General features: G+C 40.2%; 1 protein-coding gene across 6 annotated transcripts in view; it reads right to left on the bottom strand.

Moving 5' to 3' along the window:
- Positions 1-18185, bottom strand: part of SLC12A6 (solute carrier family 12 member 6) — a 54209-nt gene that overhangs the window by 26149 nt on the left and 9875 nt on the right. For 2 of the 6 annotated variants that reach the window (XM_032234912.1, XM_032234914.1), the window contains exon 2: positions 9792-9836. The exons of 2 other annotated variants lie outside the window; for them this stretch is intronic. In XM_032234912.1, coding sequence (XP_032090803.1) covers positions 9792-9836 — 45 coding nt within the window. Of the gene's footprint in view, positions 1-9791; positions 9837-15222; positions 15407-18185 lie in introns of those variants that run through there. 2 more of the 6 variants (XM_032234917.1, XM_032234918.1) reach the window with 2 other exon arrangements.

The following is an 18185-nucleotide window of genomic DNA, read 5'->3' as shown; positions in this document are numbered from 1 at the left end:
TAGTGCCCAATGTTCAAGTTTGTCAAGATCCTTCTGTATCTTAAGCCTGTCTTCTGGAGCATTGGCTATTCCTGCCAGCTTGGTGTCATCTGCAAATGATAAATGAGTTCCCCATTTATTCCCTCATCCAAATCATTGAAGATGTTGAAGAGTACTGGGCCTAAAACAGAGCCTTGGGGTACTCCACTGCATCCATCCATCCATGTAGATGTAGTTCCATTGAGGACTACAGGTTGAGTGCGGTTGGTCAGCCAGTTACGAATCCATCTGGTGGTGATGCTGTCTAACCCACATTCTTCTACTTTCTCTAGTAGTAGGTTATGGTCTACCTTATCAAATGCCTTACTGAAGTCCAAGTAAACTATATTGATGGCATTCCTCTAGTCCACTAATTTTGTCACTTTGTCAAAGAATGCAATAAGATTAGTCTGGCATGATCTATTTTTCACAAACCCATGTTGGCTTTTGGCTATTACTTTGTTTACTTCTAGGTGTTCACTAATTCATTGCTTGTTTATCTTTTCCAGAATCTTTCCTGGTATTGAGGTCAGGCTGATAGTCTGTAGTTTCCTGGATCTATTTTTTTCTCCTTTTTTGAAGATGGGAACCATATCAGCTCTTTTCCAGTCCTCTGGCAGTTCCCCGGTGCTCCAGGATCTCTGAAAGATATAGTTCAGTGGTTCTGAGATCTCGTCTGCCAGTTCCTTCAGAACGCTGGGGTTTAATCCATCCGGTCCTGGTGATTTGAACTCATTTAGGGTAGACAGGTGCTCACTTACCATTTTCTTCCCTATTTCAACTTGTGTTCCTAATCTGATTTTTGTGGTGCTGTTTTTGATAGGTTAGACTGTTTTAGCCCTTTGTGTAAAGACAGGTGCAAAAAATGAGTTAAATAGTTCTGCTTTCTCCCTGTTGCTTGTCACCTTCTTGCCACTTTTTCCCAGCAATGGACCAATTGTTTCCTTAACTTTTTTCTTGTTTTTAACATGTTGGAAGAAGCTTTTTTGTTATTTTTTATTTTTGTGGCAAGCCTTTCTTCATTGTGAGCCTTAGCTTTCCTCACTTCATCTTTACAGGCTTGGGCTATTTGCTGTTATTCTGCCTTAGTTATGTCCCCCTCCCCCTTTCCATTTCTTATACTTATCTTTTTTGTCTTTCAATTTGTCAGAGAGTTCTTTATGCAGCCATGTTGCTTTCTTTTGGGAGCTGTTATTTTTCTTCTTCATTAGTATTGTGCTAGACTGGGCTTTTGTAATCTCATTTTTCAAAATTTCCCAAGCTTCTTGAGTTGTTTTCCCCTTGAGGATTCTCATCCATGGAATTCTTCCCAAGCTCTCTTTAAGTTTATTGAAATTAGCTCTCTTAAAGCCCAAGACTCTAGTTTGACTTTGTTCTAATAATTATGTTTGCATAATGTTGAATTCCAATATTGCATGGTCACTTGCCCACAGGGTTCCTGTGGCTTCAACACCTTCTATCATTTCCTCTCTGTTAGTGAGAATTAAGTCCAATATGGCTGATACCCTTGTTCCCTTCTCTACTTTTTGGGAAACAAAGTTGTCTGCTAGGTTCGTTAGGAACCTGTTGGATCTTTCACTTGGTGCAGAGTTTGTTTCCCAGTTGATGTCAGGGTAGTTAAAATCCCTCATTACTATTGTGGTGTGCTTCCTACATACCTTAGTTAGCTGACTAGCAAAAAGTTCATTTACTTCCTCTGCTTGGTTGGGTGGCCGGTAGTATAGACCTATGCCAGTGTCATTCCCCCCCCCCCCAACCTTTAATATTTCCTTCTTTCTTTCGCCATTCCCCTTTTGATGTTAATCCTCAAATATTAATCCCCATTATAAATAATTTGTATTCTTTTCCGAAATTAACAATTTCATTCTAAGAGGAAATGTAGCTTATAGCACATCCTGGCACATTTTGTTACAGCTCTTCCTGAAAGAGCAGGAATGCTCGTCTTCTTTGAAATAAAGGAAAACAGAGGATTTTTAAAAAAAATTTGTTAATAGGTATGGTGGCAATGACAAGTCCTTTCACCTCACAAGACTGTTGGAGGTTTTTGCAGTACGGCTTACAATTAAAACATCAAGAGGAGCTAACCTATCACAGACTGTGAGGGTGCATGTTCTCAGTTATATAATGACCATTGGCTTACTTGAAGGGTCCTTTTCTATATGCTGCGAGGAGAGTCCAAGCATGGGTTAAATTCTGCCTGACTGCCTTGGACTGAATTGAAAGATCTTTAGTCACGCCTCCTCTTCCGGCCCCTCAGATTTTTTTGATGAAGGCGTGGACCTGTAACACTGTTCGAAGGTGGCTCCATTGAGTCTATCATTAGTTCAAGTCAAATAGATTGCATGTCAAATTTGGAAACAAAAATCACAAATCCACATCAAGTAAGTTCAAATAAGATACAAATGGAAGCTGGGAGACCCTAGGGCGGGGTTGGATTCTCCTCGCAGCGTGCAGAAAAGGACCCTTCAGGTAAGCCAATGGTCATTTTCTTGTACACTTCTTGGAGAGTCCAAGCATGGGACATACCCAAGCTAAATGTCACTAGGGCGGGAAGAACGTGATTCGGTGGTCTCTTCAGAGGCATGGATACCCTGAAAGACCCATCTCCCAAACACTGCTTCCGCTGACGCAAACTTGTCCAATTTGTAGGCTCTAACAAATTGGGATGGTGAGGCCCACATAGCGGCTCTGCAACCCAAGTGCCTATGCGACAGAAAGACTTGGCAACTTAGTGTCCATTATGGCAACGAGATGCAGCAACCTGGTGGTGGAATTGAGATGGCTTTTGTCCATGTTGACGGAGAACCTGTGGTGTTGCAGGGCTCTCATGGTCACCTGGAGGTCTCGGACCACTTGCTCGTGGGATGGTGATTGTATGATGATGTCATCCAGGTATGCTTGACGTCTCACTGGATGTGACCTCAGGGACGCTACCAGGGCTGCCAGAATTTTTGTAAATGTCCTGGGGTCCGATGAGAGGCCGAATGGTAGTGCTCGGTATTGATAATGCATTCCTGCATAGTAGAATCTCAGGAACCTGGGGTAGACCTTGCGGACAGGGATGTGAAGTTATGTTTCTTGGAGTTCTATTGATGTTAGTAGATCCCCAGGCCTGATGCAGCTCAAGTTCGACTGGAGAGATTGCATTTTGAAGTGTTCGTATGCTAGATGATAATTTAGTCTTTTGAAGTCTAATATCCACCTCCACTCTCCGGAGTTCTTTGGGGCAAGGAACAGGATCGAGTAAAAACCTGACCTCTCTTGACCTGCTGGTACTGGTTCTATTGCCCTGATCTCCCGAAGGTGCTGGATCTCTTGCTCCATTAGGGACCGTTTGGCTGGGGAGAAGGGAGTGGGGCAGCGAATGAAATGGTGGGGAAGGGGGGAAATAAATTATAGACTCAGACCCAGACGGATTGTTTGAAGTACCCACTGGTCTGACGTGGTCTGCTCCCATCGGTCCTGAAATAAGCGCAGGCGCCCTCCGATGGGAGCCGTCAGCTGGCTGTCACTTATAGCGACGGAAAGGCCTACAGCCTGATCCGCCACAAAAGGGCCGCTTAGAGAAGGATTGCTGCCTGGCCCTGTCTCAAAAGGGTTGACAGTCTTGTGACCAGTCTGGTCCATGACTGTATGGGCAGTGGTATTGACCGGTGCTAATGGACAGTTCTGAGGAACGAAAGGACTGCTTTCTAAAATAACCAGAGCCTTTGCGCTCTGTTTTCTTGATGATGGATGGCATAACTTTCTTTTTGTCCTTGTTTTTGACTAGGACAGGGTCCAAGGCCTCCCTGAAAAGCTTCCTTCCTTTAAAGGGGGCAGAGGCCAACTTCTACTTGGACCTCATGTCAGCGTTCCAGTGGCGAAGCCACAAGAGCCACCTGGTGGTGACATTTAAGGCTAGGGGCCTGGAGGCAAACTTAGCAGAGTTGAGGGTGGCATCCACAGTGTATTCTGCTGCCACTAAGACCTTATTGAACTCCTGCCTCAGTTTGGTGTTATTTGTCGGAAGCTTGGCAGATATCTGTCTGAGCCAGAGGAGAGATGCCCTGGACATGAAAGACGTCGAGGTGGCCTTCTTAATTGCCGAGTCAGCTGCCTGATGTGTCTTGTGACATGCCCTTTCTGATCTCTTGTCCTCTGCCTTCAGGAGAGGAGGTCAGGAGGCAAGACTGAGGAGGATGTAAGGGCTTGTACCGGAGGATCCACCTGAGGCAATTTTAATAAATCCTCCAGGGAGCCATCCAGCGTATAAAGCTTTTTATCACTGCTACCAGGCGTGGCTAGAGTGCCCGGTTGAACCCACTGTCGCTGCACTATGTTCAAAAATAACTTAGGAACTGTCACAATCTCCTGGGGAACAACTGGTTCCTCAAAAAGACCTTCACTAGGGTCTGATGGGTCTACTGCGTCCAGATCAATGGCAGTTACTCCCACACGAGTGGCTGTTTAGCTTTGCTCAAGATTGTTTTGAACGAAGCATGTTTAAACAACCCAGTAAAGGCTGGCTTATCCATGACGGCTCCCTCATCCCTGGAAAACTCCTGCTCTGGAAGGACCTCCTCATCTACAGCCGAATCCTCACTGTCCAGTGACGAATGGGGAGCGGCAGATCCCTGGGGAGCTCTCTGAAGGAACAGCCCTAGAGGAAGAAGACCTGAACCTGCGAGGTTGCTTGGCATATTGTTTGAGGCCCTCTGCAATGCCCTGGGATATAGCCTTGGCTATGACTTCCTGCATTTCTGGGGAGAGGGCCGGCCCTTGGTTTTCTACAGGCTGCCTACGCTTAGTGGCCTGGCAGGGCAGAGGATGTTGTGGAGCCAGTGATAAAACAGGAGGAGAATCGTCTGCTTCTAATGAGCATGAAACAAATCCGCATTATCTCCCATGGATGGTTTAGGGGAGTTAACTGACTGAGAGTAGTCATCTGATGAAAATTCTTGGCCCTCGTCCTCACTATCCGATTGTGGTGAGTCCTGATTAGTAGGAGCTGGGGCCTCTGGTGATTCCACTGCAGGAATTGGAGAACTAGTCACTGGTTTTTGCTGAGCTTGTTCAGGTTGTTTCTCTGGTGCCTTTTTGGCGCCTGGGGACAACTTGGTCTTGGGGCTTTGTTCCTTTCTTTTCCCCAGCCTGGCTCTGTCTGCTGGGCCTCATTAGGCTGCTTTGCTAGCCTGTCTGGTAAGGCTCCTGCTGCTAGAGGACCCTGGCTGCATTGCCTCTTGATTAGTGTTGTCTGCCATTATGCTGTGAGTAAGGGTACTCTCGGCACCACTTACCACCTGGAACACAGTTGGGGATGTGAGGGTAGCTGCAGCTGCTGATTCAGAGTCATGAAGATGGATGGCTGAAATGAGTAATTAAGCCAGTGCTGCCACAAGGAAACCTCTGGGGCGAGATCCAACCTCCCAGCGCCTGCAGGGTTAACAACTGGAGGGAGGCCTAAGGCAAGCACAACACCTCGCTGTTAATGATCAATTAACAATCAGTGGGGGGGGGGGAGAGAGACTGACCACCAGATTGCCGGACAGAACGAGTCGCACTGCCACCACTCTCCAATGCTGACTCACTAATGGAAGGGAAAACTGCAAATAAATTGGCCGTCGGAAGTTTTTCCCTTCACCAAAATGGCTGCCGCAATGACTATAGCAGTTATAGCAGTTAGACTTATATACCGCTTCATAGGGCTTTCAACCCTCTCTAAGCGGTTTACAGAGTCAGCATATTGCCCCCAACAATCCGGGTCCTCATTTTACCCACCTGGGAAGGATGGAAGGCTGAGTCAACCCTGAGCCGGTGAGATTTGAACAGCCGAACTGCAGAACTGCAGTCAGCTGAAGTAGCCTGCAGTGCTGCATTTAACCACTGCGCCACCTGGGCTCATAACTGCTGGAAAAACGGCGCCAAAATTCAAATCTGCAAAGCGATGGCATGAACGGCTGAGTCCTCGCACCACTGACTGCCACTCCAAACGCTCAAGTATATCGCAAGTGGCAGGGCCCTCTCCAGGACAAGCGCCGGCAGCAAATAGCAGCAATAGACTCAAATACAAGAACTGAAAGGCAGATGTTATTTCTTTGCAGGATGAAGAAGAATTTGGTTGAAAATTCCAAGTTAAGTTAGAGGAGGCATGGCTAAAGATCTTTCAATTCAGTCCAGGGCAGTCAGGCAGAATTTAACCCATGCTTGGACTCTCCAAGCAATGTGCAGGAAAATGCCAAGAATCTATCTAGCCAATTTTTCTGTTCAGTGCATGCTTGTTTTTTTGTCTTAGAGGACTGCTTAACATCAACCAGGTCTTTTTTTCTGGAGCTTCTGGAGGAATGGACTGAAAAACAGGCAATCAAGTTCTAAAATCTTATCTGCAAGGTTCTGCGACATCGTTCTTTAATTTTAAATTCATCCACAATAAACTGACAATTGGCTTCATAGATATAGCTGGTTCATTTATGAAGGTGGTAGCTACTTGAAAGCAGTTCATATATAATTTTCAAGGATACAGTGTTTGGCAAATTCTCCTGTACAAAGCCTTAATTATGAACATTCTCTCAGGTGAAAATCTAAGATCAAGTTTGAGAGAGGAAGAGATTCTTAAAAAACGAATCATAAAAACATAGTTTCTTTAAAATCTATTTATCACCCTTTTTACAATTTTACATACTTCTCACATTTTTATAAATTTTCATCCATGATGATGAAGGCAAGAGAAACAGACTATCTTTGGAAATAAAGCATTTCAAGCAAGGCACTCTAAACTGACTTATCGGTGTAATATGTTTCAAAAGAATCAGACTGGTATCTTCTTAAAAATGAAATTCTAAGAGTCCCAGCCTCTTCTTTGAATTGCTTTGCCAAAGCAATGAGCAGAAATAATTAGATGCAGACTCAACAGTTATCCAGTGTTTTTAATGTTGGGGACCAAACTATGCTAATTGGTAAAGGAAGATTGCCAATAATAATTGTTTTTCATTCTCCTGATCCACTCATCCAATAGAAGGTTGAAACTTTCTACCCATTCCCCAAACTTTACCTTATATCGGTTTCTGGACTCCATGTATACATTATCACATGTTATGCAAACATCATTTGAGAGAAAAATTTCTTATTCCGTGTCTCTTGCCTCAGAACCAGGGGTGGGTTTCTCGCCCCGTTTCAACCGGTTCAGTTGGAATGGGGCCGGCGGTGTCCTCGTGCACGCGCGCGGTGCACGCATGCGTACTAGTGTCTGCGCGACGCTCCAGCTGCTCCTGGACGATCGCGCAGGCGCTGTATGCGTCCTGCCCATGCGTGGAAGCGCAGAACTCGTCAAAACCGGGTAAGGACTGCGGGCGGGCGCGCCCTTCGCCGTTCCCGGAAGTTACTTACTTCCGGGTTCGGCGACCAACCGGTTTGCAGGGACCGCCGTGAACTGGTTGAAACCCACCCCTGCTCAGAACACGCAGATTAGCAAGAAGATGCTGATTGCGTCCAAACAGAAGCAAATTACAAATTATAGAAAATATACTGGTTTTCAATTTATTGCTAGGGCTTCCTCAATAGATTTTACATACAGAATTAGGGCATCTGCCTGCGCTGAATTTGACATCCTACCCTGTTTTGTTCAGCCTTTGGAACAAAAGGCATACAGGCAGTCCTCAACTTACAACTACAATCGAGCTCAAAATTTCTGTTACTAAGTGCTTTTCACAGTTGTTAAGTGAATCACTGTTAAATAAATCAAGTTTCTCCATTGACTTTGCTTGTTAAGGACGCAAAAAGTGATCACATGACCCTAGGACACAGCAACCGTCATAAATGAGTCAGTTGCCAAGTGTCTGAATTTTGATCACATGACTGTGTTGTTTCTCTGTGTCATATATGTGGGTATATGCATAATTTTGTATTTATGTGTCATGTTTATGTAGTGTATATTGGAGGTGCTGACCCTTTGAGAGCTATATGCAATGAGATTTCATATTAATGTATGCTGGTTAGTGAACATTCAAAGTGAGTTATTATTCTATTCTCTTCTATTCTCTTCTCCTCTCCTCTATGACCATGGAGAAAATTACAGTCGTAATTTGGAAAAATGGTTGTAAGTCATAATGTTCTGTGTCATTGTAACTTTGAATGGTCATTAAGTGAACTGCTATAAGTCAAGGACTATCCGTATTAAAGTTAAAATGCTGTCATTTCTCTATTCTGCTCACAAGGGAATAATAAATAGCCTGTTAACTGGCCAGCTATATATGGGAAAGGGAAAGTGGATGAGTCACCCCTTTTTAGGGGAATGAAGGGAGATAATACAGAATTCTGTGTTCTGAATTCTGCTTTCAGAGTATGTAACATCTACTAAATGAAGTAGGGACGAGCTTTCATTGAATTGTTATCCTAAGTTAACATCCCCAGCATACTGGAACAAACAGTCCCAGGCTATTTTGCTGATATGGTTTTGCTGACTCTTTATCTATTCTATGGAATCCTATGAACACACCCTTTGACAGAGATAATCATCTGCTACTGTTTACCCAGTCAGTTTTCTCAGACTGAAGATACAGGACTCCATTGATCTTTCAAAAGCATGTTGATCCTGTTTCAACAATCCCAAAATCTCTGATACCCATCCTGATGGGGTTTTTTTTATAAAAAATCTAGAGTTTGAAGTCATTACCTATGATAATCTAGAGAATGGTAAAATACAGGTAGTCCTCGACATACAACTACAATTGACCCCAAAATTTATGTTGCTAAGTGAGACATTTGTTAAGGGAGTTTTGCCCCATTTTATGACCTTTCTTGACACAGTTTTTGAGTGAACGATTGCAGTTGTTAAATTAGTAACACTGTTGTAAAGTGAATCTGGCTTCCCAACGGAAGCTTGCTTATCAGAAGGTCGCCAAAGGGAATCACCATGATCCCCTGGACATAAGTATGAAGTAGCTGCTAAGCGTCTGAATTTTGATCAAGTGACCATGAGGATGCTGCAATGGTCATAACTGTGAAAAACGGTCATAACTCGCTTTTTTCAGTGCTTTGAACAGTTACTAAACAAACTTGTTATAAGTTGAGGACTACCTGTAATTTTCCACTGGTTCAAGTTCTAACTTTTTCTGCAGAAGGAATGGCATTGTCAACACTGTATTTGATCCTGTGTTGTTTTTAATAATGAACTGTATGCTTGATATGGTTTTATAAATTGATTAAGTAAAAATGAATGAGTTAGAGTTATTTTGTTTTGAAACAAAGTCAGGCTGAATCCAAATGCTACAAAAGTAAAAATAAACCAGGAAGAGGCATGTCTGTATTTTTACCCATGCTAAAGCAGGACATAATCTAGAAAAGGTATTTATCACCTTGTTTTCTTTAGTTAAAATATACTACTTCTATCAGCATGACCATTGTCCTTTCATGAGAATATAATCCAAGCTACTGAAAAGTTACACTGCTCCTTTGAACAATATAATCAACCAAGAAAACACATTTTATAAACACATCTAATAAAGAGCAAGTACCCTATTACTGGAAAATTTATGAGTTCTATTGATGACGACTGCACTACACATTATTATTAGATCTCTTTGTCTTAGACACAAATATACACACTCTTATACACACACACGCACACCAACACACAGACACTCAACTTCCCTCTGCCCACCCATAAAGCTGCAGCCAACAGAGATGTGTGCCCTCAACCCCACATCAGCTGATCGGTTAATAACAGGATAACATACATTTACCATAAACACACACCCACACCCAAACACACACAAAAGGCCTCTGCGATACTGTACCTAAGAGCTGACATTGTTCCCCTGTGATGGAAGTTTGACTCACATCTGAAAAATCAAGCAGAATATGGGGAGGAAAAATGAATAGCAAAATAAAAGAGAGTGGGAGAATAAAATGAACTGTTTTGTCCCCAAACTTCCCAGGATACTTTTCCCTTTCCCTCAACAACCATTAATCAACCTCACGAAAAGCATGAAGTAACCCATCAGGGAATCCTACTCTGATTTTAAACCGACAGCTGCAAATCGCTGAACAAAGGATCAAGACTAGAAGCCACTGTAGAGAACTACTGTTCTCCTTTATCACCCACACACAATTTGTTTCACATTGTCATCCAAGGGGCCAGAGGGACAATAGATAGGGCATGGGGCACCCCAGAGTGAAGAGAAAAAAACAGACTAAGGGAAGAATGAGGTATGATTCCTTCCTTTCTATAACTCTCTCTGGCTTATTCCGAGTTACAATGCCTGAATGTAAATGTTGTATTACCAGTCACATATTCCATTCTTATGCATTTAGGAATATGCATATTCCTTTCTTATGCTCCATCAGGAAGTCACACAGCACGAGACAGATGGCCAACTTTCAGTTATCCAGATGTAACTGAAAATGCATTTTTCATTAGCCATATTCAGGATGGCTTTTTGTAAAAGGATGTTGAAGTTCAGCAATGTTTGGAAGGCCATTGTGGGAAACCGTTGCATTCTTTGAGATCTTATTATTCTAATGGTTTAGCAATATGTGTTCAAATAGAAATAAACAACGTACAAATTATATTGCCTAATAAACATTTTGTCCTTGAATTTTGTCAATGTTGCCCATGAGACCAAAGATGACCTCTCTTCTTGACCTCTCATTTAATCAAATGCAGCTGATATGAGTATGATTCAAGATCAACTTCCTGTTTTTTGTTTTTAATTTTTCTTTGAAAAAATGTTTATAGCATGCTATTCCTATTACGTTTTCTACTGGCTTGCCAGGCCCTGGGATAATATAAGATTTGCTTTGCCTTAAATGCATTCAGATATAATTAAGGTCTTATTCTAAATGCCCACCATTAAAACAACAGAGCCAATTATGTGCAAATCTCCTAAAATCAAAACTGGATGATTTTAACAAGGCTATTTAAAAAAATAACAAGTTTAAAAATAATAAAAGGAAAGTGATTAGGAATGGTATAGAAAACCTATCAGATGAAAGATTTCTACATTATACACTATATGAAGATCAGGCAGTCAGGATAAACTGGCAAATGAATTTAAGACATTGTTTATACAACAGTCTGTTCTGTTCTGTTCATATGCTTAAAGTGTTTTGCAAACAGCAACACAAAACAATTAAACAAATCTGAAGTGCTTTAAGAAAAGCAAATCTTGGAAATTTATCTAAAGGAAGTCTGCCATCAGTAGCTTTTAGGAATATGGTGAATCTCTATTTCAATCATCTTCTTTTAAAGTTACCTTACTGTTGCTGAGGTTTTGACTTTACACATGCTGGTTTTGTTCTTTTGAGAGTCAAAACTGTTTACTCTTTTTATCACATTTTCATTTTATTGAATATTAAATTATGTCCTGTGAGCCTGGCATACATAAAGGGTGTCAGACAATAAAAATAAAATGACAGTAACCAAAATAATTTCAGTAAAATATTAGTTTAATTGACCTTTGATAGAACAAATGCTAATGCAGAATTCATCACCAATTAAGGGCCTAATGTATATTAAATCAAGTGTTTGTTGCTTAAATTTAGTGGTAAAAAGACACCATTTATGCCAGTCTATTGATGAAAATTATGAAAACAGACTTACAAACTTAAGAAACACTTTCCCAAAACTTTCTGTTAAAATAAGGTTTATTGCACCCAGGTTTTTTTTAATGATAGAGGAAGAGAAAAGAATTTGGGCTATTTTTTTTTAAGTGAAGACACATTCAAGAGTAACTGCTTATATTGGGCAGCAAAGAAATTTGATAAAGAAAGTTGATGAAATAAATAGGCAGCAACAAGAACAATGCTCAGACTGTGCAGATTGAAGACCATACTTCCAGCAAGCCAATATCAACCAATGCATACAAAATCTCAAGGCTCCTAAGAGAGCTTGCGGGGAAAGCCAAAATTGTCAACAGATCATGTGAAAAAAGAGGGACTTGTTGATGAAGTATCAAACCAAAATAATCCATATCCATCTTGGACTCTTGGGTATTCACTTAATATGAGCCAAATCTGTGTGGCAGCAGCCAAAAAGCCAATGCAATCCTAGGCTGCATTAATGGATAGAATTAATATCACATGAAGTTTAAATACTGCTTTGCAAAGCCATAGTAAGACCACACTTGGAATACTGCATCCTGTTTGGGTCACCACAGTAAAAAAAAAAGATGTGGAGATCTGGAAAGAGTCCAGAGAAGAGCAACAAGAACAAAACTAAAACATACGAAGAATGGAATTGAGTATGAAAAGAAGGACTAGGGGAGACATGATCACAGTTTTCCAATAGTTGAAGGGACTGCCACAAAGAAGAGTGGGTCAAACTATTTTCCAAAGCACCAGAAGGCAAGATGAGAAACAATGGAAACTAACCAAGGAGAGAAGCAACCTAAAACTAAGGAGAAATTTCCTAATGGTGAGAGCAATTAACCAATTAACAGCTTGCCTTCAGAAATTGCGGGTGCTCTATCACTAGAGGTTTTCAAAGAGAGAGTGGACAATCATTTATCTAAAATGGTATAGGGTCTCCTGCTCAGCAGGGGGTTGGATTAGAAGACTTCCAAGGATCCTTCCAACTCTATTATTCTGTGTTCTATATTCATACACAAAGCATCTTCATGTCTGTCAAACACTCTAGTGCTGGCAATCTTCCTTGACCAATTAGCATAGTTTGGTCCCAGCATTAAAAACATTAGATGGCTGATGAGTCTGCACCTAATTATTTCTGCTCATTGCTTTGGCAAAGCAATTCGAAGTGTTGAGGAGGATAAATAGAGATTATATCGTATTTGGGCACTTCCAACAAGGAAAGTTCCTGGTTTCACATTAAATCTTCATTTAGAATATGTTTCTGGGGCATGGTGTGTGGGTATGTATGTTTCCTCATCACCAGTAGGAAAATGAAAACTATACAGAAGGTTGCATTTCTAGAAATCATACAAATGTTTTATTTAGGATTATACTTAGGGCATTACCGGATTACTCAGCCTAAGGAATTTAATCTTACCAGGTTTCTCTTCTGAACACAGTATCTTAGACTCAGTGGTGCGAAGGCAGTTAAGGCAATAATTTTGACATCTGCGGGCATAGAAACCCACTACTTATTTTCTTAACACTTATTTGTTGTTAAAAAGTGTTTTTCTTTGTTACCTTGGAAGAATGAAGGCATAAGGAATAGACATACCGCAAAGAGAGCAACTATTTTACCAGTCAGCATCCAGCCTTTTATAACCAGATATATAGCTAAGAAAGAACTTTCAGGCTGTGTAGGAATCTTCTGAGGGAAAGCGGGATGGACACAGGAGGCCAAACTGAACACATAAAATACTATTTTGGGTGGCTGACGAGGTGATGGGACATATTAAGCTTTTCTTAGATTTAACAGCTGCACCTTAGAATATTGTGCAACAGAACAAACCCTTCTGTTTGGTTTTAAGGTTTATGTTCACCTTTCTGATATGTGCATTTCCTCCATGTAATTAATTGTTCAGATAGATGAAACAACATGAGGTAAATTCAACTTCTATTCTTTCTGGTGAATGCTACAAAATGTACCCCAAGTTATTTCTTCTTATCTACCCTTTCATAAAAAAATCAGCTTGCAAATTAATTTGTTTTGGGCCATTAGATTGTGTTCTTTCCAAATACGAAGGAAAACCAAGAACATACATGCTTTCTCTAAGCAATATATGCTTTCTGTAGGTCACATTAGAATAAAGTGGAAGTAAAGCTGAGTGATCTTGAATGGTTTTACCCTATCAGATTATTCTCTTGAGACTCACATCTTCCATACCTCTAATTAGGAATCCTGCTTTAACAGAGCTCAGAATTCTACAGGACCTTAGGGAAAATTTTATTGAACGTTATTGTGCAAGGCTACGTTTTCTAGCTGCTGTTTCCTATCTGCAAAATGGGAATAATAATGAGATCTATTGCTAACTATTGGGAAGAATGAAACAAAGCAGTGATCAGAACGATACTAATAATGTCATGGACCAAAGGCCACAACTGTAATAAATAAATTGTCATTTTTAGTCATTTTTTTCACTTAAATGGTCAGTTTCTTTTCACTGCTATCCCAGGCAGAATGTAAGAGAATTTTGGCTAGTGCCAGTACCAAGGAAGTTTTAAAATGGCATAGAAGATAATGACCTAACAGGGGGAAAAATAATTTGGCAAATTCAAGGTCATGCTGAGTAACAATATAGCAATGTGACAATAAACAATGCAAGCCAAATCACATGAAACAGACTCTTGTAGATACAAATAAGCAAAGAGAATGGAAAAGCCAAAGCAACTTCATCCAAATATACAATATGTACTGTAATTAAGAGCAGATCAAGATAGTCCCAGACTTGCAGAATTAATGGGAAAACTTTAGAAAGTAAACCTCATGTTGAGGGAATCCAAAGGAAAAAAGATAATAAGAATAAGCAGATTGGCTTAGCATGGCTGGAATGTGATGGGAAATATAAATGGAACAGAGTATGTTTGGAAAAGATGTATATCCCATAAGAAAGACACTGAAAATGAGCAAATAACTGTTCAACGTTGCTAAAAAAAAAATCCAGTTAAGAACATAATGGTAAACAATGCAACCCAGAAGAGAGTATAAGGAGAATAAAATACCTATCAACCCATCCAGAAGGGGAAAAAAAGATATGGTATAGGTATTATCTGATTTAATCACCACTAGGATGGAGCCATAGCAGAATTGTCCATACTTTTTCCCATTAGTTCTAGGCTCACTTGCTATCTAAGAGCTGAAACCGAACGGAAATCCTGGATGTACGTGTGGCTATAATTTCCTCCCAAGAACAAGAAGCAGGACATTTGGCCCCTGTCCTAATTAAGCTCTAATCACAGATTATAGTTTGGTTCTGACTTCAGTAATTTGCCTTAGACAGCTAGTTTCCACCTGGCTGAAGGTCACACTTCAGGAATGTTAGTGAGAAGACGATTAATGGATTAAACAAAGCCAGAGGAGAGAGATGAAGACTAAAGAAACCAAACCCTATCAGAAGGTGCCACTGGGAAGAAATGATGGTGAGGGGAAAGCAAAAGAGACAAGAGAGCTTTCTCCCTGTTAGAAGGTGGGTAGCTGAGCACATGGCTCTTACTGGCAAATGAGGCTAACAAAACGGGTTAAACATTACCTCAAGTGAAACGTTGGGGGAGGAGAGCAAACCGTGATAAATGGGAAGAAACTATCCAATTTAACTTGCTTACCTTCCCTGGCAGTTTCACTAGGATCCCAGATCCGCCCTGGACTGCTTCTTGCCTGTCCATCCCCCTCTGGTTTTCCCTCTTCATCATCTTCCACTTTGGTTACCGTGAACTGAGGCATGTTCAAAGCAAAACTTTCTTCCAGACCAGGACACAAAGAACTGAAAGTGTCAGTGGGTCAGGTGACAGGCAGCCCCAGGGAATGGGAGGGAAAGGGTGTGGGCATGTAATGTGAGGGAGACACACCTCTTTGGGGATATGTGTGTGTTCAAGTGTATGCATGCCACGAAGAGTTATTTACAACCCTGCTACTAAGAAGATTACTCTCAGTGCATACTGCTATGCTGCACTAGTCTGCACATTCTTTACATCACAGCAGCCGTATGGAGTCTTTTGCTTTCTGCCAAGAATTAAACGCAGCCCTGCTAACAGGTACAAATGCTAGTTAATAATTGTTTGGCCTTACACAAAGAGTGCTTGAGAAGTTATATTTGGGAGAAGCTGTACAGTTTGTCCATCTCAAAGGGAAAAAAGAATCATAAACTTGAAATTACAAAGAACTAATTACAATTGTAATGCAAAGAGCAAGAGTCAACAAAATGTAGTCCTACTAGCAGTGCCTGTAGGACGAGTAGTGTATTCTGCAAAAGCAAAGCAACTCCCATCAGAAGACAATTCAATCTTGACAAACTGCCCTTCCCTAAAGCCAGAATATGATTGTATATTGGTGCAGAATATGTATCCACATACATATGAGTGTATATGGCTGCATAGTGGAAGCTGTTCCTGGAGAAATGAATCCCTATTTTTCAGTTTTCTCTGGGAAGATTTTTTTTTTAAATGCATAAACTTGAAACTTAGGCATAAGCATTTTCCAGCCAAGATTGAATCCTACTTTGGGTTGCAAAAAGAAGGCTAGTAGGAGAGTGCATGTCTGTATTGTCATGTTCAGAAAAGAAGAAGGCTCAACCTAACTGGGAGTTGCTGGGGAAAAAAAGAGAACTGGGAGTTGGAACTCAAAATATATCTCACTAGATATTACACATTACAGATAAAGATAGTATATAGAACTGAGAAAAATGGTGGCTGTGTCCACACTGTTAGGTTAATTCAACTATTCTCAATAGTCTGTTAAACCCATAGTTAAACCCCATTTTACAATTATCTTCACTCCATAACTAGTTCTATCATAGATCTCAAATCCCTTTGAGAAAAGACTCCATGTCTTCTCTATTTACACTTAGTACACTCATTTACTTAAACTTCAATGGGTGAAAACAACATGTGTATGGGAGGGGGAGACGGGAGACACGGGGGGGGGGGCAGATTAAAACAGAAAGCTCCAATGTTCCAGTTGTATTTTCTACAATCTTACACATGCCATTTATATCATCAACATGACAAGATTGCAGACAAGGGCATAACCAATTTAAAAAGCACATCAACTTAATCTGAGATTACAATGTAACTGGTTTTTGGGAGGTTTGCAGAGCGCAAAACCTTTTTTTTAAAAAAAATTTGCCTCTTCAAAACCTTGGTGCGTCTTATACTCCGGTGCGCCTTATACTCCGAAAAATACAGTAATCAGTCTGGGAATAATATTCCTTTTGAGATAATTCATGTTTCTCCAAAGAGTAAGGTTTAATTAATTACACTCATCTATCAATATCAATTCTGATTTGGGCCCGTTAACAGAGTATCCTGCTACATTATTAAAGCTATTTAATAAATCTATTTCCCCCCATCAACAGTGATAGTATAAACCAAAAAAAGTTACCTGCAAATAAAAAAAATAGTGTTATAATGACTTATATACTACACCTTAAATCTCTCTCTGCTGTCTAAAAGCACAAGCCAAGGGTTCCCTGAGGATATTAAAAAGCAAGAACATCTAGTTCCTTTAAAGTGGAAATATAGGACAAAATATGCCATTAATTTTTATTTTAAATTCAAGTAACACATATCTTAATTAATTTTATGAATTCCAAAAGAAATCCAAATATATTTAGGACAGCTATCACATATTGTTTATGTACCTTGTCAAACGCATTTTCATCAATAAAATTACAAATTAGTATCTTTTTATTCAAGTGTATTAGATACATGACCAACTTAACATTGTTTGCTACTTGCCTAATATTTATAAACTCAGCTTGATCATTCTTAATAACGAACAATATCATTTGCTGTACTCTGTTTGCTAAGTCTGCTGTTAAAATCTTGGTATCAACATTAATCAATGAGATAGACCATAATTAGGACACTGAGTATGATCTTTATCTGCTCTTGATCAAATCAGACAGGTTAAATGCCAGTGATAAAATTCCCTTATCAAATATCTCTTCATTTACCTGACAAGGTTTTGGCAAAAAACAATCTATAAATGTTTTATACCCCTTGACAGGAAACCCATCTAGTCCACTTGCTGTTTTGAAAATTATCTCTTCAATCTCTACATCAAATAGTACAGCAAAGGTAAGTTGTGTTTGTGTACCATCTAAATGTGGTAAATTGATTTTATTTTTAAAAAGCCTCTATATCTTAAATACATTCTTTGGACTATGACATAATTCTGAATAAAAAATTAAAATTTGAAATTAAAAGCTAATATTAGTTTCTATATTTGTTACCAATAACAGGTTGGGTCACTTTGAGCCAGTCACTTTCTCTCAGCCAAATTCACTTCATAAGGTTGTTATTGTGTGAAAAATAGGAGAAGGAATATTATATTTAGCACCTTGAGTTATTTATAAAAGTAATACACTGGGATCATTTTTAAAAAATTAAGGAATGAATGGAATAAAGAATTAGAGGTTCTTCTAGTGCCTAAACCAGGGGTCAGCAACCCATAGCTCTGGAGCTGCATGTGGTTCTTTCATCCATCTGCTGGAGCTCCCTATTGCCAGTCAGCTCCACAATTGATAGGGTTAGGGTTAGGGCTTTTGGTTAGGACAGGTAGAAGGACA

The sequence above is a fragment of the Thamnophis elegans genome, chromosome Z (assembly GCF_009769535.1).
Source record: "Thamnophis elegans isolate rThaEle1 chromosome Z, rThaEle1.pri, whole genome shotgun sequence".
NCBI lineage: Eukaryota > Metazoa > Chordata > Lepidosauria > Squamata > Colubridae > Thamnophis > Thamnophis elegans.
Note: the sequence above shows the minus strand (reverse complement) of the source record. Positions and strands in the feature narration are given on the sequence as shown.